Raw genomic sequence first — 23,750 nt, forward strand, 5'->3', positions numbered from 1 at the left:
ATTCTAATATGGACAAAGACATGTACGAGTAACAACTAGGTATTACAAATGGTGAACACTAATGAACGTATACACTCAAAGTGCCGCAACACTACGCAGCACGCGACACACGCACGCACGCACACACTAATTCCAAATACATCAGCAATAACTAGTCAAGCGAGATACTAAGCCCGTAGACGCGCAGCATCAATGCGGCGAACAAAATGAGGACACTCACACCAATCAGCCTAGCTGGGAGAAGGGGGTAATCAAGGCAGAAGCCAGGAGAAACAATGCCAGGAATGCGGCGTGCAGGTGGAACGAAGGACGACAGCAACCAAATTCCAAGCTCAATTTTTGCGAAATCAAAGAAGAGCAGGCGACATAATGAATGCCCGTGTAGAGAATACAGCAGCACACGCGACTACTACGCGATTTCCGTTCTTAAAAATAGATGATTTGTGAAGCCGGATTGCTGCTCATGTTACACCACACAAAGGATATACGCCACGCTCTAATTGTATAGTAGCCCACAGCTTTACAAAGGACTGATGTGTATAGATGGGCATCGTGACATCTACAAGGGTATCGGGTGTATAAGAGGACAAGTTCGAATCGGCAGAAAGAAACAACGACCAAGTCACGACTGTGTCATAGTATTGGGCTGAGGTGCTTCTAATTCATACAATGTGCTCACTCACATACTGAAATTCTAGACATTCTGCAGCGGTATCCGGCGGAAGGCATCGCGGCAGCACGCCGCGTAGCGGGCGTTACCAGTCTTTGCTGCCACGGTCGTTCAGCCTTAACGGTTTACAATATATACGCAGAGACCAATTACGGCTGATGAGCAGTTCTGGCCATTCGACGATCGGTTTTGATACAGGGGGAGCTCGACATTTCTGTAGAATGTTCTCAATTCGAAGTTCATCTAATTCGAGTCAGCATCGCGGCTTTCTTTGCCGTATAAGACGTTTCTTGGTTTCTTCTTTAGGTTTTTCTTGTTGAATGAGGGTAATACATATCGTTCTGCGATAGACGGGCATAGAAAGCGAATGTTAGAGGGATATTTAGATCGGGTACCGTTTGACACCTTTTACTCGGCATATCGCTTGACCTCGGTAGGTGTAGAGCGTTCTGGAATGTCGAACTGTCGTTTATTACACCAGTCGTTATGTGTGTAATTCTCTTATGCATGTTGGTTTGTAGTGCACGCAGGCACAGCTATGTTAGTAGTACTACGTATACTCAGTATGAGTATCTAGATTTCGTGTTTCTTTAGATTATATTATTGAAAGTTTCAAAGTGTTGTGCACAGCGCGGGGTTCGTAAGCAGGCGTTTCGGTGCTAATTGTGTGTTGCACTATGAGCATATTGCGATTTACGTAGAATGTTATAGGGGCGAAATTAGAGGGTAGAGAAGCTTATATAGTGGTTTTACATCTTCCACACTAGGAATATATTATTCTATGACTACAAGTACATTGTTACAATAATTATATATAAGTACTAGTAGTAGTGTACTTCTAGTTACAGCACTACTATAATACTAGTTAGTAACTACAGGACGGCAGGATCTTATATAATAGTAATAGATGACTAACTTAGGTATAGTACTGTAAATTAACTTTACTATAAATGGGGGACCCTAACATAACTTAACCTTTTATTGATATAATATATATAGTTATATTGACATTGTAATGACATTGGGCTGGTTATTGCCCATTCTCACATTCGGGCCCATTAATTGGGCATGGTCTATCTTGACGCACTAGTAATACTAAGACTACTACACTTGTACTATATAATAGGTTTACTGTTTTGGTATCTAGTACGCTATATCTACTGCTCCAAGAAACGGGATCTTGGCTAGGGGTTAGAATACGCCTATATTAGGATCCGAGGCCTTGAGCGTTCAATAAAATATATGACTAACTAGATACGAAACTATGATACCAATTCTTGAATTTTCTAGTATAGCTACTTCTTTTCGGAGAAGGGTTGCGAGTACAGAAGGGTGTATATATTGACTATGAGACCTCGCTCCATCTGATTAGCTCTGAGGGGAGTGACTAGTATACGAGAGGTGAAGAGAGTGCAGTCTTATGGGGGCTATAGGGGGCGGGGCAGGCGGAGGCACTGCGTTACACTCATACGTCACGAGGCTCGGCCATTGGAACTTAGTCAAACGTTGCAGCGTGGGGGCGCGATAATAAGGACGGGCGAGAACTAAGGGCCGGTAGGGTTTCCTGATATTGACAGGGCCGTTTCGCATACTGGGCAAGAGGGTTCGCGGATATGTCAGAACTCTTCGCAGTTTACGGAGTAGATCTGTGATTTTTCGCGTGACACAGTCGACCGGGTTACGAACATGATTACTCGGTCTAGCAGTTTTTAAACAGTCAAACTGTTGACGTGCCAAGATGGTGCTATCATCGTGTGTCCCCCACTAATTGGCGGGCTGATTCGTGGAGCCTATGGATGCGATGCGCCGCCATTCATTCGGGCACGGAATCCATAGCTTAGCGTCGCTGGCAGTACTGTCGATTGGAGTTCTGCGGGTGTGCATGGCGTGCGTCCTTGCCGAGACCTGCGGGCGCGAGCACTTTGGATAAACACCGTCCTCTTGGCAACGCTTCTCTAGCATATCGTCTCATCTGCCGTTTGTTTTACATGCTCAGATAGCAACGACTGGATTTTCATTGTGATCGAAGCGTTTCTGCTCAGACGCTCGGGCTGCAAGCGGTTTGAAAGCAATTGAAGACACGTGTATTCAGGCCGCGGGGTATGATTTAACTATTGCTGGGTGATAGAAGCTCGGAAGGCTTCGAATGTTTTCTGTCGTCGAACCGATACTCATTACAAAAATGCGAATACCTTAGAGACTCAACTGCACTTAAACCCTACGAGTACGAGCAAGCTCTTGTGCATTTGCTAAATGTTAACTATTGGTTAGGTCTGGTTAGTGCAGGTGCTATTCACTTTTTGAACTTGTTTCACCCCTAGCGACGTCGCTTCCGAAGATCAGTTCACACCCTATGCCCATGTATCAATTTTTGTTATTTACTTCGAAAAACTGCCATTGATAACTATAAGTCCATTACCAGTATCTGTCCTAACCTAACTAAAGCCAACAAACTAATGGAATGGAGAGAGCTGATTGTTGTGATTGCTAGTTCGCGGCGATTTTGTCAAAACTGGGCTCGAGGTTTCTATACGCTCTTCATGAGCGTGTCCAGTCTTATTGAAGCTCGACTGCTGAGTCTGATGCCGCCATGGATAAAAAGTGTGTGTGTTGTGCAACAAGCGAGGAGTGGGCTTGCATGACGGAGTGGGCGGTAGTACAGTTTCGTTTAGCGATTTGCTGGTACGGGGGGGGATGCGGTAGCAGAGTCATGTATTGTCATCAAAGGGTCGTGGTTGATACCTTTGCGACGAGGGGTGCGTTAGGTCTGCCAGTTTCGCCAATCTTTCGTCTCCTCAGCCAGCAAGGGAATTATGTGTGTTCACGAGGCTTTCGCGGCAATTCGTCCCTCTGCTTTGGTGCTGTGGTCGTTAGGCGTGAAAGTGGATGGTGGAGGAGGGAATTTCATTTGACAGCGGTGTGAGGTGTTTGACCCAATTCTGTCACTACTGGTTGCTGTGCAACGATTCGCTTGTATTTTTACCATCGCTTGTCTCAGTGGATCCTCGCATGGAAAGTCTGGGCGGTAGCTTCAGGGAAATTCCGGAAAAATCGATTGTGCGTGTGTGTTTGGTTTGCTTGATTGGTGATCGGCATCTTTGTCTTCGACAGCTCTGTACCGTTGTGGAAATCATAGATTGAACACGGTCGTTCGCGGTGTGTGTGTGTGTGGAGGTGTTTGTGGTTTCATTGTTTCAGGTGTGGGAGGTGCCGCAAGACAGTGGATCAATGAGCGTCGCTCAGACCTGGAAACCCAAACGTCAATCTGAGTTGAGCTTTCTGGTCTGCTTGCTCTCGTCTGTGGTGGGGAATGTGGTGTCAAGTTTGTTCAGCGAATAGTTTATATTTATATTAGTTAATTGGACGTAAGTTATCGCCAAGTGTGTTGTTGTAGTCTGTCTTTCTCGAGTGGCTCGTGCGGGGAGTAGTGTGTGTGGGTGTGTGTGTCTTGGACATCTGGATGCGTATTATTGGCGGTTTTTTAGGGCGGGGTATAGTCCTCCACGATTTGAGCCGGGGACCGGTTAAAAGCTGCCTCGGTGTATCCACTGGATGTTGTGGTGTCAGTGGGTGGTGTGTGGTGTTGTATTAACGGGGTCATATGTGTGTTGTGGCGAGTGGGAGTAGAACAAGATACAGTGGTAAAGAGTGGGATCACTTCACTCCATTACGATGTACGGTGTTGAGGGGCCGTGTAGTTGGTGGGGGTGTGAGACGGGTGGTGAGCTGCAACTAGGAAAAAGTATGAATATCGCTATCTGCAGGTAAATAGGTGTCTGTTTGTGGACAAGTGGTTGTGGGAATTTGATGATACCTAAGCGTATGGAGGTTGAATGGGCGGTCTATGGGACCTCACTGGGGAACATAGGAAACAGACAAAATTATTTATTATCACATTATCTAGAAGAATAAATCAGCTGCCAATACAGTTAGTGTTTTTTATTAGTGCTATTGTTTTGCGCATATTACTGTAAATACCTGCAAATACTGCTTACGTATTATTCGGTATACAGATAGTAATATCTAGCATTACGTGCTCCGCACGAGTTGATAATGTTTGGCCAAAGTCGACTGGTTGACATATTGTACGGTAATATTTGCGGCCTGTTTTATTTTGCGGCGGTACTGTAAATTCTTAAGATGCTAATTTTACTTTTTAATTTGCGGATATGAAGACAACCCAAATTAAACAGGGTACAGTAGTATGTAGAGTTGATATTAGAGGTGGAGTCGGTTATGGGGTTGTGGTACCGATAGTCTTTAAAAATGATTCCTTGTAAATGACATTTTGGGGCAGGAGTCCTGTTGTTGAAAAGGCCTTGTGATGAATGTTTTGTCACTTTGATGGAGATGTTGGGTAGCCTCTGGCACTGTGAAAGGGCACATAGCTGGCATGGAGAACCAGGGGCCTGGAGGTAGAGTCCGTGTTGCTTGAAACTCTGGCCCTGGGAGATTGTTTTATAGTCATAGCGTAGACAAGTCTGAGTGAAAATTGAATTCGTGTATGCATGTGAAGAATCGTTGCGTCGGATGGAGCAAGTTAAACGCAGGATGAGGACTCTTCCCTTGTGAGACGTGGCTTCGAGTTGGGCTTTCGGCACATAGGAATATAGTGTGTAGGCTTCTATTGTACAGTCCTGGTGCGTTGAGAATTCCTTTAGTTATATCTGTTGACGTATAGTCATTGATTATTGCTCCTGGTTTTTAAAATGAGGCGGTGTGGAGGTATGCTAGGTACGGGTGTGATGGAGTAAAGAATTCCATGGAGTAGTTGTTGGCCTCGTTTTCATCATGCGCAGATGGCTTTGTCTGTCTTACAACGTGTAGCGGTTTGGACAAACCTGGATAGGTTTCTTTGATTGACTTTGTCATTGAGTGTCTCATTGAGAGGTGTGGGCTATCACAGAACGTTAGACAGTTCTTGAGGAAACGGGATACATTGGTAAACACAGCATCCACTTATGTTTGTCGCATGTCTCGCTGATTGATTTGCACTGGGACGGGATTTCAATAGATGATGTGTGGCTGCCATTAGTCAGCTGGCTGTTGGTTCGCGTTGCGAGTTGTAGGAGCATTGCGCGTAGTGGCTTGTGATTTTGCGTTCTCATATCTTTAGTCAGACTTAACAACTTTTAAAGTGTGGGCCATATGTATGGAACGTTGGAGGCAGTGTTTTCAATATAGTTTTGATTCGTTGGGGCATACAGCGTAACCTTGACGAAAGTCTCCTCCCAATTGAGGAAGATCTTGCTTCCGAATGGAACATCTATGCCTGGGATGTCTATGTAACATTCTGTCATGCTTGGAGGCGCTGCTTGAATATTGAGGCCTCATCCAACAATGAAGGAGCTGAGAAACTATCGGAAGACTGAAGAATTGGTCGCGAATATGGCGCAAAATACAATAGGCAGTATCCCGTCTATCGTTAAAATCAGCGGTTCAATTAGCCAAAGCTACGAACATATCCGAAGTGCTTTTAGAGGTAGGCTCTGACGATCGAACACGCGGCGCGAGCCAATAGCAAGCGTCTGGTCACGAATTTACTCAAGGAAGCCAGGATAATTAACGGCTAACGGTATGGGAGATACAGCAAGGGCATAGTAATGCAATTATGACCTTCTTAGTTTAACATAATAATAATCTTCAGCATAAAATTTACGTCTCCATTAATATATGATCCGGAGCGATGTGTAGTCTTAATTTGCACCCGTATGTAAGTTACTCGGTAGACAAGGTGTGTGTAGAAGCCTGGTTAATGTGATAGACGGTATGACGTACAACAATGTTCCGCCTAACCATGTCGTTAAACGTTACATCTCTTTTTACAATAAATAATAATAATGAAAATCCACAAGTAATGGACAAGTAATGAAATGCTACAAGATTCATACCAATTAGAATATGAATTTTTCATATTTACCAAATATCGCAAAATTGATCGAATATTGATTTTCCCGTTTACAATTCAAGATTCTGTGTGGTCGGCGGTGACTCTTTAGAAACACGGGACAGCTCGGGGTGAGTTACCGCGGTTGATTAACATCACTGAAATTTATTCTGTCGTCCCTAACCAGCGGCGGTGGCATGTGGCGCGTTGTCTCTTCTCCTGAATCAGCTTGGGTGAGTTAATCTTCGGACCAGCTTACTTTGCCGCAGCTTCGGTGATTCATACGGGCTGTCAACATCTGTGCTCCCAGTTATTGTGGCTCTGAGAGTTTCTGTGTCATGCATGTTAGTTAGGTAGGTAGGAGAGGCGAAGTGGTATGTTTTGGTGTTTCGTTTGTATTTTCCTCCCGTTTTACTCGACTACTTATGACCTAAGCCGTGAGTTGTGATGTCTTGAACAGTCTGGGGCTAACCAGACGTGTATTTGCACCTGGATAAGTGCATTGTCACCTGGGTTCGGCTACTATAGCACAGGTGAGGTCTTCGCTCACACGCTCTCATCTAGTCGGTTAGCTGGAATGTTCGGAACAATATCGCTCGAGACCGCGTGTCTGCCTCGAGTGCCTGTAGGATGCGGATGCATTAGCTGAAACCAGTTAGGAGCGCCGCTGTTGACGATCGCGCGATTTTCAGGGGTTGCAAGACACGGTCCTTGCTTTACGTTGTCCGAAGTAATTCTCTCGCAGCAGATTTGAATACTTGAAAACTAGCCACACTGAGAGATTCCTGCGGGAGTATCTAAAAGTTGGGATCGGGAGCATGATGGATTCTGCATCGGAAATTGGTTGCGTATTCCAAGGAAGGGTTTGGTTGGTTCCATAAACGAGTGTCGAGAAAGTCAATGCCTGTGGCGCGGAATTCAGCATTCGAGCGAGTCTGAACTTTTGGACGGATCCTTTCGCACACACAACTTCAGTGTTGACTTCTCATACACAGTTCTCTTTATGCCTTAAGTATTCGTTTCAACTGTTCTCGTACTCTTTTCACTGTTTTATCTTTTCATTGTTTTAAATTGAAGTTATTCGAACTCTGCACCATCGTGAATTCATCGGTTAGACAAGCGTGGCTGTAGGTCGTAAAGCCTGGGATTTAATGTTCGATAACGGTTATGACGTAACAATAGTACGGTAAACCATATGTCTGTTACGCTTACACATATGAGCGTGTCCACAGTGCAAGTCTTTACGTGTATTAGTGGTGGTTTGGTATGTGTGTCTGGTTCATAAAACATAGTAATTTCTACGAGAATCCAACAATTAGGAGTTGGCCACTCATATCTGTGTGGTTTGTACGTTCCTGCTGCTACCGTTGGTTTTTTGTCTGTATGTCCTAAACTTTATTTCCAACTGTACAAAACGTACTTTTGCTCTAAAACAGCATCAAATATGTATACGTCACGTTATACCAGCATGCCCATCAATGCTATCCCTAGTTCAAACGAGCATTATTGACAGAATTACCTTATAGACTCAGAACGCAGTAATAACAAATGGCTCAGATTAAACATACAATCTTACAACTACTACAGGCCTAGCAAAATCAATTAAAACGTAAGGGACTTTTTCCAACGATTCCGGGAAAAAATGTGCACATATTGGTCCTGTCTACAAGATATTCATATTGCTCAAATTTTGTAATGGTGGTAAGGCCCAGAATGGGGTTAGCCAAGTATATTTGTTCATTCACATCAACGCGGCAGAGCGTGGCAGTTCTATTTAATACTTGCGTTTGTGAAATACAAAAAAAAATAAAAAATACACAATGTGAAATGCGAACCTTATGGAAATTTGATTTATCAGATATTTACCTTATCATAACAACAGTGCAGTTTACATTGGAGAAGCCTGCTATGACCAAATGGATGACAACTCCTGAATTTTATCAAATATATTTTGCAGATTGATTTGAAGATTTTGTGGTAACGTTAATTACATTCGTCATGCGCGAGATTGCCGACTTAGTTATGATTCGGAAAGAACTTTTTAACTATAAGCGGAGTTAATAACCCAGAGCACAGTAACTTGTTTTGTCAGGTTATGGCAGAGAAGCACGGTATAGTTAGAATTATCGAGATGTGCAGCATATGGGTCGCGAACCTCAATCGTGACATTCTCTGACAGGTATCATTGTTTTGACGATTGAAGTTGTATTCTATGACGTTTATAAAATTTAGAAACCCTGCCCTCCAAATAGATGCAGGCATTTTTGCTAGGGGGCCAAATCCAAAAATTGCCTGCCGACCGCATTTTTAAAAATCAACTTTTGAGCAGAAGCAGCTAGAATCAAGTATAAATACACTTTTTCACTAAATCAACCACGAGGATCCGTTCTGACTCATTTGATGCTTATAAACATCATTTTGACCAAACTATCCAGAGACGACCCCAGCACACATCTTGAAAAATTAACTATCTGAACCAGGTGGCACCTGATTCAGCCTATAATACACTTTTCTCCCACTAAATCAAACATGGAGAATCGAATACGACATCACTTTTACGTTTTAATATCATTTTGACCAGATATCCAAGATGGCTACCTAGCGCTGGAGTGTAACGTAACAACAATTAATTACAGTATAAATAATCTATGTTTTTATAGTTGTTAACTTTTATCAATGAAGTTATGTATAAACTGAATATAAAACTTACTTGAACATAAACTTGTTCATATTTCACTCTATGCACTATTATATAAAACACATTACTTAACGTCACATATAGGCAATACATGATGTTTCTGTAATATAGTATTTGAATTCAAGGAGGTAAGATCAATTTGAATCGGAGTTTTCATGCCACACTATGGTTCTGAAGCCTCAGTATTTGCGATTCATTGTCTTCCTTCATGAGAATCAATGTTACTCATCGTCTTCGCTGTTTCTGCTATGTCTGGGTGCAGGTTAAGTTCATGGCGCGAAGAGGCAGGTCGTGTGTGTCGAACAGGCGACAGCGATCCACACACAACTCCCAGCCATGACGAGTGGGAGAAGGGTGGTTTTTCAGGGGCAATAGTGCGCGCCATAGTCGCCAATGGTAGTTGGCGCATGAGACCAGTGTTGCTCGAGAGAATATCTCATCTGGAGGAACGTATAGGATTTCTTCTTCATACTCTTCCACTTCACTTCGCTGAAGCCCTCAGCATGGAAGTATTTCTTGTCGCATAGACGGCTCGGGTGTGAGGTGGAAGAGTTCGTCTTATCCGTCGTCCTCCATGGCAGATCATCTCCGCACCGTGAGCGCTGCATCGCGCACAGGGCTCTTCGCCACCTTGGGACTACAGTATTTACCTTGCCGTAAGAAGCCTGGGTTTGCAATCACACCTGTATTTTTGCAGTTGCAGACTGCACAATACAATCTGCCTATCTCGTCAGTCACAGGCAGGGACGGAGACTATAACCTCCTTTCTCGTTGATACAAAGGATTACAGGGCAGCTGACCTGCGAGATTGACTGTGCTGAGAATAGGCATCGGTATTCAGCTGCATCAAAGCAACAGGGTCATTGCAACTGACTCGCGCAGAAGTGCGGTAAGTGGAGAATAGTATACGTGTCAGCCTAGACTGACATAAGCTGTAGTTCTGCATTGGTTGCTGTGTTGAGCAAGTTAGTGCAGTGGGAGCCAAACAGAGTATTAAATCTCTGGCTTTCACCAGTCTGTGCAAGTCAGGTCAGGGTAGCGCTATCATTGCTTGTAGCCGCTCTTGTTGCTTAACTGCCTAACAAAGCAGCGTCTTGAATGCCATCAACAGCAGGGGAAAGGATGCCCAATTTTCATTGTAGAGTGTTGGGACATGTGCCTTTACCTGCCACCCTCAGGTCTCGGCTCGTCATCTTTAGTTCGAGTATTGCTGTGTCATACGGGTTGTTCACCAGATGTCCGTTTAGCTCTCCATGTCGGGACAGGGATAATGGATGCCAGACTGCCAAAATGTGGACATGAGTCGACATTGTATGTTGCTACCATACGTGGGTTTGTCGGTCTTCATGGTGATGGAGTCGACTTCTCCAGATCATCTCCAATGTCGCGATAGCGATGTAGGGTTCTTGTAGATCGACATATGCAGATTGAGAATTTGACTGGATGAGCTTTAGCTCTATTGGCGTCTTCGGTATGTGCATTGCAGTTAACATAGATGCCAGCATTTTCTTTCGGACACCACGATGTATTGAGCAACTCAGTGAGGTCACTAGATTTGCTGACTTCGAACCAGGTTGATCGACGCCTTGAATTGCGTACACGCTCCATCTTCATGGTCTGTGGCTTGAGGTACCTCCCTTGGGCTTGTCGTGTCTGTCCCTTTTGGCAGAACGTCAGCGTTTGCTCAGAGGGCTGAGGCAATTAGATTGGATGTATTCTTACTGAAACGAACCGCTCTTCGCAAAGAAGCGGTCACGTTAGTTGCTTCCGTGTAAGAAGGCTGCAGTTGTGAAGGTCTGCAATGAGGTCATTCTGGTTTGGCGGGGGGGAAGGGGCGCGAATGGTGACAGTATATGTGCGGTAGGATGGAGTGGGGGGATGATGGTCAAACGGGAAGGATGTTTTCAACTCTTTGTATTGCACGTAACTAGGTCCTGGTACGCATGCTCATCTTTCTCGATCAGTTTCAGGCCGCTTCACCATTGGCTTCCTCATCCGTGCTGGTTTTCGGTTGGCAGACGGCATGTGAGCTGCCCGGATCTTCGCGCTACTTGTTCACGATTTGGAGTGCAACAGCACCGCTGCTTCCTCATTCTGAAAGCGATAGGAGAGCCAGGCCAGATTTCATTTTGCTGCCGTTGTTCATGTGCACTCGAGTCACATGTCATGCCATGTGCGAGTAGGGCTGGCCTGTGATGGACTGGGTGAAGTCAGTTGGAGGAAGGTGCACCTTGGTAGCATAAGGCTAGAGGGAAGGTCAGGTTGCCTAGAGTCAGGCTAAGCACCTTCCAGTTACATATTTTCTGTGCATACCTACGATCATTGGATCATGGCGCGTAGAGAGCAGAAATACTTCGTTCAGGTTTACATACACATGGATATGCTGTGCAATTCTGCATTAAGGCCGCTCTGTAATGGACAAGAAATCCCTCAGTAGTCTGCCATGTCACTATCTTAAATGAGTAAGAGAGTTAGGATGAGGTTCGCGAGGTCAGATCATCTCCAAGTTTACATGACAGGAGCGCGCTTTTCCTGGAGAACGGTTATATCTCTCAGAATTCAAGCGTTATCTGTTCTTTTAACAGCCAAAGTCGGAATGACTTATCTTCACAGCTGGCTGATGAGTGAGACCTATCACATTGAGCGCAACATTTGCAGCACCCTCTTATAATGCTTCCTTGCAAGCGGCAAACGATCGACAGAGCCTTCGCAATACTCCTCCAGCAGTACTCTACACTAATTCTCCCCTTGCATATCGCTTGTAGGATAGCCGCTTCATATTCACACACTGTGTATGGACAGGGACCAAGGACCGGACGAGATGGTCACGGTATAGTTTAGGTCTGGGTTCTCGCTTTCAGGCTGGGGTGAATGAGACTGTCAACACAGGGATGGATCTCCACTAAGGAGGCAGAATGGCCATGTGCTTAGTGTGACTTAGACAGATAGTAGACAGTTTGTGCATGACGTCATTTTACACAGATTTGTTCGCGCTTGACTATATGGACTGTCCGCGTATATGCTTGTTTATCTTTATGCACATTAACAAGCATGAACCATGTATAAGGCGGCGAGTATACTTTGGTTGTGCTGATGGGCGGGTCGCCTCATCGCGTCAGTGCGAGCAAGTGCCTTGAATAGATGCCTTCGCTTGCGCATGAGGCCTCTTGTATTGATATGAGAGGGAGCCAGCGGCGTCTTGAGAGCGGATGATAGGGCGGAATTCACACGCATGAGATGTCTTTGTTCACGTTTACTGCCTGCCATCTCGGGATACTTCTCCGGTCTATTGCTGTGGACACAGTTCTGGTAGTCCTTAGACTACGCGCATCCGCAATATCGTGTCCAGTAGTGTTTGCCACTCCTTCGTCCTGTACAACGATTTTCAAGACGCTGTTAGAAACTCCAGTTTACTGCGGTGTGCAGTGCCCCTCCTGTCAGGTGTCGTTGAGGAAAATCTCAAATTGTCAATGATACTGAAGCTTGGTATTTCCGTCAGTACGGATCTGTCAGGACAAACCGCACAACCGTTCAGATCATGGCATGGCCAAGAACATCACGGAAGGAGAAGAACGTTCGGATAGCTGATACCCATTCCTAAGCTTGATAACACGAGTCAGACGCAGGATCCTTACTGAACGTGTCATCATGAAGTGTGACGGTGCATTGAATGCCGTGTTAGTGGTAGGGTCGGATTTGCGGACAATACTGTGGAATTGGATGGACGTGAGAGAGAGTGTGCTGAGGAGACAGATCTACTCTTCTTCTCGGCGCAAGCAGAATAGCAGGACTGCATCGCTGAGGTAGAGAGCTCTTCCTCTCCTCAGGCTCTCGCCTATGGCGGCATGGGACAAGGTTGTACTGAATTGAGGTCTTCCCTGAGCCAGGACAGGCACTGTATGAACAAGTTGCTCACTGCTTACAACCAAAGTGGAGGAGCTTCTTGCTTCGACATAGGAACCACTTCCGGACGTGTTCATTAAACTAGGTCGCCTATGCGTTCATCGCGAAGGGCGGGAATTGGACTCAATCTTGTCCGCAAATTCCGCCGGGTTAGGATGGCTCTTTGATTGTAGATGACTTGACCCAGAGATTGTTGGAACCTACGCGAGGACACGATAGAGCTGTGTCTCGGCAGGAGGCTCTGTAGTGACCGATAGCTCATGTTCGCTCAAGATGCAATAACTCTGATGTGCCGTCGAAAAGAATATGGTCTGATTCGCGCAGAGTATACTTGTTTCATGAGTGGATAGCTTGTCGTTTAGCATCAAATTGATGTCAGAATCGGAATCCTCGTGGTTGATTTAGTTGAAAAAGTGTATTTATACTTGATTCTAGCTGCTCTGGTTCAAAAGTTGATTTTTAAAAATGGCGTCGGCGGCAATTTTGGATTTGGCCCCCTAGCAAAAAATGCCTGCATTTTTGGGAGGGGCCGGGTTTCTAAATTTTTTATAAAACGTCCATAGAAGTCAAATCAATCGTCAAAACATGTTAGCCAGAGAATGGTCACGGGATTGAGGTTCTGGACCCAACTACAATGAAATTTATTTTCCTACTACTATCTTTTCTCGCATTTCCAGTCATTGACGCAGCCATTACTCCACAAAAACGTCTTGTTATTTATCGCCATGGTGATGACCCGCCCCTTACGCTGGATGTAGTAACGCTGTAGTAATAACGTATCGAGTCAGCGCTACACAGCGGCGACCGGAAGCAACATACAGTGCACAAAACGAGAGACAGTCGCAGTACTGACTGATCTGGAGTCGGTTTTCGGCTAAAATACCAGATTTTCACTGCTCATTATCTCAGCGTAGAGGCATCGTAGGGACATGCGGTTTGTTTTATATTAACAAGGTAGGACAGCTGATCAACAATACTGCAAAGTATCGTCAACATAAAACAGGGAAAGTTTATTAATTCGACTAATACTGCAACATGGTTTCAGCATTTCACCGTTGTATGCTCTCCTTCTTTATACGCTCTTGATGTATATGTACATTTATATTAGACCGCCGGGTGAGCAGCCAAAACTGCTTTAGTTTTCATGTTTTGTGTTTTCATGTTTTGTGACCCCCCCATCTGCATCTACATGAAATTTTACACAAAGATAGAGAAAAATATACTGAACACGATTGCACAACTTATCAGTGGGAAAAATTGCACACTAATTAGTTATTTCCAATTAAAAAAATATTAATTATGATATACACCCCCTGGTGTTGTATCTAAGACATCTGTGTTATCCTATGGGAGATTACTCTTCGTGGTTGTTATCAAATGAAACAGTTAAAATAATGCAATAACTCATGAAAAAGTGCACACTAATTAGTTATTTCCAATTAAAAATTTATTAATTATGATGTACGCCCCCTGGTGTTGTATCTAAGACATCTGTGTGTTATCCTATGGGAGATTACTCTTCGTGGTTGTTATCAAATGAAACAGTTAAAATAATGCAATAACTCGTGAAAAAATGCACTAATTAGTTATTTCCAATTAAAAATTTATTAATTATGATGTACGCCTCCTGGTGTTGTGTCTAAGACATCTGTGTGTTATCCTATGGGAGATTACTCTTCGTGTTATCAAATGAAACAGTTAAAATAATGCAATAACTCGTGAAAAAATGCTGTTTATCAATGGAGAACCACGACCTGCAGGAATTAAACACACAGGATAACTATGGAAACTTAGAAGTTTGAATGCTCACCCTTAATGGACTGGACCCTTCACAAGAAGTTTAAAATAAATTATTCCTTACTGGTTTTATTCAGCATTTTCCTTCAATAAATAGCTGTCCGCCTCCAATCACACTCCGTGTTCCCCCTTTACTATCTCTCTCCTGCCTCTGGCCCCATTTCCACTCAATCTTATACCTCTACCCCTCTCCCTCTTCCAATAACTCTCCTGCATCTGCCCCCTTTCCAATCATGATCACTCTCTTGTCTGTATACACTATTATATCAATTTTTTCATAAAACATGAAAGTTAGCTAGATAAATAATCTTAACGAGCAGAATGACATCACAAAGCGCTAATTTACTGCACTAAAATCGATAAACAAAACACAAATTTCCATGTATTGACATAATTGACATTATGGGTTGAAATGTTTGTGCTGTAATTCAGGTCACTATTAATGTTCAGCTCTTCAATCTGAATCTGACTATAAACAAAACTTTGAATCAAGCAGTGGAGCAAATCACAAACGTATGTTTTGAAACACAAGCTTCCTACAAAATTTACTTTCTACATTCTTACCTATATATAGTATATTGACACTGGTTTTCCTGAAGTAAAATCTCTGAGCAGAGAGATACAATTCTTGCGTATACAAGTATACATCTTGCATACACGTACAAGTATAAACATGACATAATTTTAAAGCACTCTTAATTTTGTTATTGCATAAAATAGAACATTACATTGAAAATAACAACATATATATTTCTGTAATTTGACAAAAATATTACTGGTTCTAAATGTTTGGAGCCCGTTTAAAAATGACATTGCCTAACATTTAGAGCACAGAGTTCTGTGATCCAGATTACTAGTAATTGCGTTGCACATAAACATCTATTTGGGAAAACATGCCTACAAAATGTCTTCTTACAAAACTCTATTATGCTGGTACAGAGATAATATTATTAACAACACTGCCTACATGCCAACAAATAATCAGAGATTAAATACAGATGGAAGTACAGTGGTACATAGGGTACAAATGACGGTAGCAGTCTGGGTGGTAGCCTGGTTGACCATGGCGATGCCTTCTTCTTTTAGTAGTAAAAAAATAAATTCAAACATTAGTCTCATTTCATTCATTTCAATTTGTCAATTTGTGCTCTTATGAGACAGCCATGATAATCTGTATTTTGTGAACTGAACGCTACCATAAACAGTCTGTTTAGTCAGCAGTTGGACGCTCTAGCAGTCAATGCCAATGGAAAAAAACGAGTTTTCTTTTTTTACACTTTGTCGTGTGGAAATAGAAAATATAGCGTTGAGTTGCCAGGTATTTGGATCTGATTTATGCATGTCATCGGATTGAGATTACTTTACTAGCCTAAATGGGTTCATATATAATATCAAGAGTTAATAAATACCTAAAGAGCTAAATAAAATAGGTGTTTATTAGCTCTTGATACTATAATAATATCATAATAATAAATGGGTTTTGAGTTACGTTACCTTGTCCTTGCAACGCTATGATCTATCACCTACACGCAGCTCCAGCTGTAGCTCACAAACTGCATCCTTCTCCTTCAAGTACCTAGCCTAGTCTGCAAGCTGCGATTTTGTTCTCAACTTCATGATGGAAATCAACGTCTTTCCAGAGATTAGCACACTCTCTAAACTTCTTAAACCCTTTACTTCTAATTATTACTTTACTATGCGTATAGACACAAAGGGCATACAACAAAAACCTGAAGAATTTTCTTCTGAATAATCAGAGGAAAGAATCGTGTCAGCAGACGCTCGCAGTGCTCGGCATAGATGTGAACAAAGCGTGTGATTGGCTAATAATTCTTACGCACTGCGATTCTTACTAGAGAGATGCACAGTGATTGGACGATATTTCTACGTCTATACATACGTACGTACGTACGCACGCATGCACGCTAACACACATAAAAAACATACAAAACATACGTAACATACGTAACATACAATGTATCATATACAAGCTTCTTCTTTCTTGCAGACAATCATGGGACTGTTGAAGTTTTGGCCAAAGGTTCACTCTCCAAAAGAGGTGAGATATCTAAAGTGCCCAAATAGAAGACACAGTCAGATCCAATTAAAGCATAAGAACTAAGAATAATAATTTTATTTACAATTACGTATATTCATCCTTGATTTCTATTCCTTTCAATTCCGTTACGGCTGTTTTTCAATCCCTACTGCTTTTCTTTGTGTTATTTTTGTTTGGTTTATGTTTACGTTTTGGCCACGAGACTTTTTTTTCAGTTGTACGCTACATAAGTGCAAGGCGCGACATCCCACAACACAATGCATTATTTTTTTTTTATTTCGTGGGATTATTGAACTTTCTAGGTTTTTTCAACCTTACGGATATTTGGACTCGAGTCCAAAGTTGAACATTTTCTAACTTTAAAAGTCCTTGCCCTTTTGAGTTTGTTTACCTTTTAGAATTTCATCGGCTCTTGGAATTTTTCATCTCTTGAAGTTTTTCAACTCTTGGAATTTTTCGAATCTCGAAATTTTCCAAAAACGAAGCTTCCCAGTCGAAAATCTTTCAAACTCCGCCGCCGCAGGTGATGTTCCTCAACGAGCTCGAGGAGATACTGGACGTCATTGAGCCGGCCGAGTTCAACAAGGTGATGTCACCGCTGTTCCGGCAACTCGCCAAGTGCGTGTCGAGTCCGCACTTCCAGGTCGCCGAGCGCGCGCTCTACTACTGGAACAATGAGTACATCCTGAGCCTGATCAGCGACAACGCGACGACGATCCTGCCCATCATGTTCCCGGCGCTCTACAGGAACTCGAAGGCGCACTGGAACAAGTGAGCGAGAGCGACTGGGCAGGGCGCAACAATGGGCGAGAGTGATTGAGTGGTGAGCGAGAGTGACTGAGCGGGGCGTGACAATGGGCGAGAGTGACTGAGCGGGGCGCGACAATGGGCGAGAGTGACTGAGTGGGAAGCGAGAGCGACTGAGCGGGGTGCGACAATGGGCGAGAGTGACTGAGCGGGCGCGAGAGTGACTGAGCAGGAAACGAGAGTGACTGAGCGGGGCGCGACAGTGGGCGAGAGTGACTGAGTGGGGCATGAGAGCGACTGAGCGGGGCACGATAGTGAGCGGGGCGCGACAGTGAGCGAGAGCGACTGAGCGGGGCGCGACAGTGGGCGAGAGCGACTGAGCGGGGCGCGACAGTGGGCGAGAGCGACTTGAGTGGGGCGCGACAGTTGGCGAGAGCGACTGAGCGGGGCGCGACAGTAGGCGAGAGCGACTGAGCGGGGCGCGACAGTGGACAAGAGCGACTGAGCGGGGCGCGACAGTGAGCGAGAGCGACTGAGCGGGGCGCGACAGTGAGCGAGAGCGACTGAGCGGGGCGCGACAGTGAGCGAGAGCGACTGAGCGGGGTGCGACAGTGAGCGAGAGTGACTGAGCGGGGTAATGCATTTGTTGCCGTCAAGAAACGAACAGTGCAATTCGAAAAGATCGTTTTTCCCCCTGTTATTTATTTATCGTGTTTGTTGTTGGGGCGTGCACATTCATCGAAGTATTTATTTCGTATCCCCAAAATGGAGATGGGAGTGGGGGTGCGGAAGCTCTCTCCCTTGCCCCTCCCACCGGAAACTACTCTGCCCGTGTCGTCGTAGCAACCATTCCAGACTCGCACGCTATTACTGCCACATGCCCGCCGAATTGATAGAGGGCGCTGACCGTACTGGTCACGCGGAGCATGGACAAATCGCTAGAGGGCGCTGGCTGTACAGGTCGCGCTGAGCGTGGACGAATCGCTAGAGGGCGCTGGCTGTACTGGTCGCGCTGAGCGTGGACGAATCGCTAGAGGGCGCTGGCTGTACTGATCGTGGATTTTGTCGTTGCTTGCAGGACGATACACGGGCTCATCTACAATGCACTGAAGCTGTTCATGGAGATGAACCAGAAGCTGTTTGACGACTGCACGCAGAACTACAAAGCTCAGAGGTGCGTGGCGTCCGTTGTCAGTAGTCATATTAGCCATCATCCCAAAACGAAATTTTCCGGTGAGATGGCCTAGGGTGGATGAGATGATACGCTTGTTTTTGGACTAGTAAATTAATGTATCGCCAAACGTGTGTGTAAGGGCCACTAATTGGAAACTGCAGTAATGACCTTTATATACAGCTGGTTGTTCTATGGAGGTGTAAGGCTACACGTGGGAAATGTGAAAAGTGAGCTTCATCAACATCATAGTGTAGAGGTGGTGTCTAACACAGGTTTCACTTTGTGTAAATAGTGCTATAGGGTAATAGTAAATAGTAAATAGCTATTTAACAGAACCATTGTATTGTTTCCATGCAAAAAGCATTAATTCTAAATTGTATTAAAATCTATTAGCATATAATGAGACGTGTCGATTTTTGCAACGTCTGCAGTTTTTTTCTTGCAGCTGTACTAATTGTGGTTTCCCAGAATACAAATACGATGTTCTACGAACGGAGCAGTCGTGTTGTAAAACATGGTTAGGTAGATCGATTAATCACTGCTACTATCATCGAGTGTCACCATCGTTAGCTAGAATATTTGTGAGGATGATTGACATGGGGTAGCTGAAATGCAATCAGTTTGGTATTCACTGCAGCGAAAATGCAACCGGTTTGGTATTTATTGTTGAATTATAAGAATTTCTTCAACTTTAACAGAGACCAGGATAAGGAGAAGCACAGAGAGGTAGCGTGGCACAAGGTGTGCAGCCTGGCACGGCAAAACGTCGACTACGTGAGTGCATCCGCCATGTTTATACGATTCTGTCTGCGTCACTACGCACGTACGATCATAGACACATGATGATGTCAAAGTGGAAGTGACCAATGCAATCAAGCTTTTACGTCTTACAATGATTACATTATATATTTATATTATTATTTATGTTATATATTATGCTATTATATCAATATATCTAATAATATTGATCTCGATAATTCATCTATGTATAGTATCTATGTACACTCGTATCTACTGCTAGTATCTTCCCTATAGCGGTCACAACCCCCAAAGCGCCATCTGCGCATGCCAACTTTCACAGCCTGCATCTCTCTATTTACCCCGTGCGGATTCCGTTACTGAAAAAAGCCTGTCAAACCCGCAAACTCGCCCGGCCAACAAATCCGCTGAAAAACCCCTCCAATCCGCAATCTTTCACACAATGTCCAAGCAACTAGCCTATGGACTATTGATTTTCTTGCCCCTCACCTCCATGATTCTCATCAGCTGCCTGCCCCGTATGCTAGAAAAACCGAAACCGAAAATCGAAATTAGAACAAACAGAGCATAAAACCACGCACCAGTTCAAGCCGTACTACTCACTCTCAGTTCAGCATGTTTCGCGCTTCAGCATCGCTACGCACATCTGCATAATGCATACCTGTACCATTCACAAAGCTATGCATTTTCCTGATTCAATACAAAAATTTCTTAATTTCAATCTTGCCGCATCCGTGGCCACGCCAAAGCATTCACTAGACAAATCCAGTGGCACACAACTCCACTCGCTGGCCTGCTCCTCTATCTATACTATATATGGAATTTCTCTATTTAGTCAGCCGCTACGATCTTCACAATGCCCGATAGCGTACGTGGGCGAGCTGAACAGTGCGATACGCCCACGAATCTCTACACATATCTGCCCACCAGCAGTCAATAACACGAATAAACATTGTTATCAACGAGTCTTTCAAACGCATAAAGTCCAACCCATATCTACATGCTGTTACTACTAACAATAGCTTTTGCTCCAATTTACTCCATACTTACTGCTGCAGCCGCAGGGTCTGTGGGCATGTCCCCCCCCCCCCCCCCCCGCCACCGCGATACTTGCCGCCGCAACCGTACCTTGGGCGCTACGCGTGCGACGTTATACCGGAAACGTACCCTGCTACTATCTATTATTGCCGGAACCGTACTTCGCCTACCTCCGACTAACGATGGCTAGGAGTCCGCCTACGCCTACTCCGCTAACCCCAACCCCACACCCTAACACTAACCATATCAAATAGCCCCACCCAGCGCCGTACGTTCCGCGTCATACCTAGGCGGACAAGGCACCCTATGTAGCCATATTACCTATTTAATATTATTCTCAGGTGCTTCTAAGGTGGTGCTGTGCCCTGTCATCATAAATGTCATACGTAACAGTTCATTCACCCATGCTTATTAATCTTCGATTAGACCGATATTCTAAATATTGCCCATAATACTCGGTGCCAATGTTCCAATGTCGATGTCTTACCCCGAATGTTTCCCTACTCGTGTCCCATAATATATAGTAATAGTACTAGAACTATAAACGCGAGCCACCAGATTTTTACCCAGCCCGCCAGCGGGTACCGCAGCGTACGTATATATATACTAGCCCCACAGAGAGAGCAGAAGAGAAGAGAGAGACAGCATAGATATACTACTATAATCATGTATTATACATACATTAATCGTTAATCAGATGCCGTTGACACAAAAGCTGACCCGTGTCGAGCAGATTACATAGTCTCATTAAGAGATTTCCAACAGTCTAAGAGTGGGAGGCAACATATATAAAACCAAAAGGCGTTGGTCGTCGACACTGGCCATATTGGCTAGCAAGCGACAGCGTATTAAACACCGCCGCGACAAGTGATAACGTTACATAGATAGAGATAGATTGATATATATGTATATACATTGATCATTAATCCATATGGTTTGACACGAAAGCTGTCCAATGATAACGTTAATGATGCGGACGGTGATGTTACAGAAGGATGGGCCGGCGCCGGCGCGGAGCTTGGTAGACGGGCTGCGCAAGCAGACGGCCGAACCGATGGACCTAGATGATTCTCAGCCCAGCTCAAGTAGGATAAAGAAAGAGATTGCCAAAGAGGTGAGCTAGTCATTTCGCTCTCGCCTCCTGTGCCAGCTACGATAAAAAGGCGACCGGGGTTGGGGGGAGGGAGGCAAGTTCTCAGAAACAAAATTAGTCCTGGCGCTAGTTTCAACGCGAAATTTCCTCTCGTGGATCGTTGACAGAATATAGTTTTGAGAATAAAGTAGGATTTTTTTATTCTCGTAACCATTTTTCTGTCAGCTGTCTAAGAAAAGAAGTCGATGTTAAGACTAATGTTATGACTAATTTTGTTTCTGACAACGGGCCCCAGATTAGTTAAGTGATATATCATACGGTTGATACATGATATATATGTGTGTGTGTGTGTGTGCGTGCGTGCGTGCGTGCGTGCGTGCGTGCGTGTGTGTATATATCAGGAGTTAATGAGACACAAAATTTGTCTCATTAACTCCTGGTATATATGTATACACGTGTGTGTCTGCCCATTGTGATAGCACTCTGTTTTATGTAAAAGTAATTGTCTGAACTAATATCTCATGTGGTACGGCCGTGCTGTACTGCTGTCTTGCCTTTGCAACCAAATGCTCTCTTACTGTTGTTGTTAGTGCCTGTACCTTATATGTTACGAATACGTTTATACAGTTGAGCTTAAAATATTAATTTGTAAAGTGAAAATAAATTCAATCTGCAGGGCCGTAGGCTGAGCAAATTCCTGGGGGGGGGGGAAATTTCATGACTCAACTGTGTAATGATGAGCGACGGGCGCAGCTCTATAGCACGTCCATAGCGTGGAAGGGGTGGGTCTGAGACAAGGCCTTCATGAATAAGTGACCAAAATAAATCACGTTAGGGATATTTACGATTATTAGCTAAGGTTATATTTTAATTCCCCCCCCCACACACACACACAGGCTACAGCCCTGATCTGTATTATGTTTAGAAAAGTAAAGTAACATATTTGTGGACCATCGGCCACTGCTTTTCATTAGGACTAAGGAGACAAATGATAATGTTTATGCGTGTTGTCCTTTTTATTATTAATTCGACCATATTCAATAATAGGCGTACTAAGCCTGTTAATGGTGCGATGTTAGGGGGGTATTAGTACTATAATACTGTGCATCTTACCGTGTATTTGACAGTATCTGTAATTTAGAAAATACAGTTTGTCCATCGATGCTAATGAGTCACCGTACCTCGTCTTCGTTAGAATTTATCGCAGTCTGATTTTCCTATCGTGTTTTCAATTATAACAGTCACGGTCCGCTCTTGTGAACTCGAATCATACCTGACTCGGCTTGGGTAACATATGTAAGCAGCATCTACCTATTGTCGTAGGTGGTAGATGGTAGAGTACGCGAGGGCTGCAGCTTAATGCGTTCGCAATATAATAAATCACATCTCCTAAAACGATTTCCTGTTTTTCAGCTACTAGTACCCGTGATTGCTTCGCATAAATGTTTAAATGCTGTTATTCGTATTCGTACAGCATTTGGAGCCGTGCAAAATTCCCCACGTTCAATAATCTGCATCTCTATTGTTAAATGCAGGCGATGTTTTAAGAGATATGATTTTCATGAAAGTTTCTCGCTGGTGGTGGTTCGATGTGGTGCATGTGGCAATGGTTTTGTTCCTTTCTATCCTCGATGCACATTAATGATGTTTGCAGCTTTTTTCTCAATAGATGCTCGTTAATTATACACAGCCCGTCCTGATGGAACAACACATAACTCCAACCAAAGAGCCTATAGTTTTTATCAATATATATATATATAGAGATAGATATATGATATATATATATATATATATATATAGATAGATAGATATACGATATATATATATATATAATATATATATAGTAGTATATATATAGTACGTCTACGTGTTAGTTAGTTTACGTGACGTAACGTAACGTTTAAACGGTTAAACGTTAAAACGGT

At 43.8% G+C, this 23,750-nt stretch overlaps 1 protein-coding gene and 1 long non-coding RNA gene across 2 annotated transcripts in view; one reads left to right on the forward strand and one right to left on the reverse strand.

Annotated features, from left to right (window-relative positions):
- LOC106812077 (serine/threonine-protein phosphatase 2A 56 kDa regulatory subunit delta isoform-like) overlaps window positions 1-23,750 on the forward strand; it is a gene marked incomplete at its 5' end in the record, with an annotated part of 41,640 nt that overhangs the window by 14,541 nt on the left and 3,349 nt on the right. Inside the window, 5 exon segments of the mRNA XM_014815845.1 lie at window positions 16,964-17,014; window positions 17,538-17,785; window positions 18,840-18,935; window positions 19,634-19,709; window positions 21,724-21,846. Of these exon segments, the coding sequence (XP_014671331.1) occupies window positions 16,964-17,014; window positions 17,538-17,785; window positions 18,840-18,935; window positions 19,634-19,709; window positions 21,724-21,846 (594 nt within the window).
- Window positions 7,066-20,980, reverse strand: LOC106812080. Its single transcript, XR_001394283.1, has 3 exons — window positions 20,851-20,980; window positions 12,660-12,668; window positions 7,066-7,076 (listed from the first exon to the last, which is right to left on the reverse strand). It is a non-coding gene; the product is annotated as an uncharacterized LOC106812080 (long non-coding RNA).

This window comes from Priapulus caudatus, unplaced genomic scaffold, assembly GCF_000485595.1.
Source record: "Priapulus caudatus unplaced genomic scaffold, Priapulus_caudatus-5.0.1 Scaffold606, whole genome shotgun sequence".
NCBI lineage: Eukaryota > Metazoa > Priapulida > Priapulimorpha > Priapulimorphida > Priapulidae > Priapulus > Priapulus caudatus.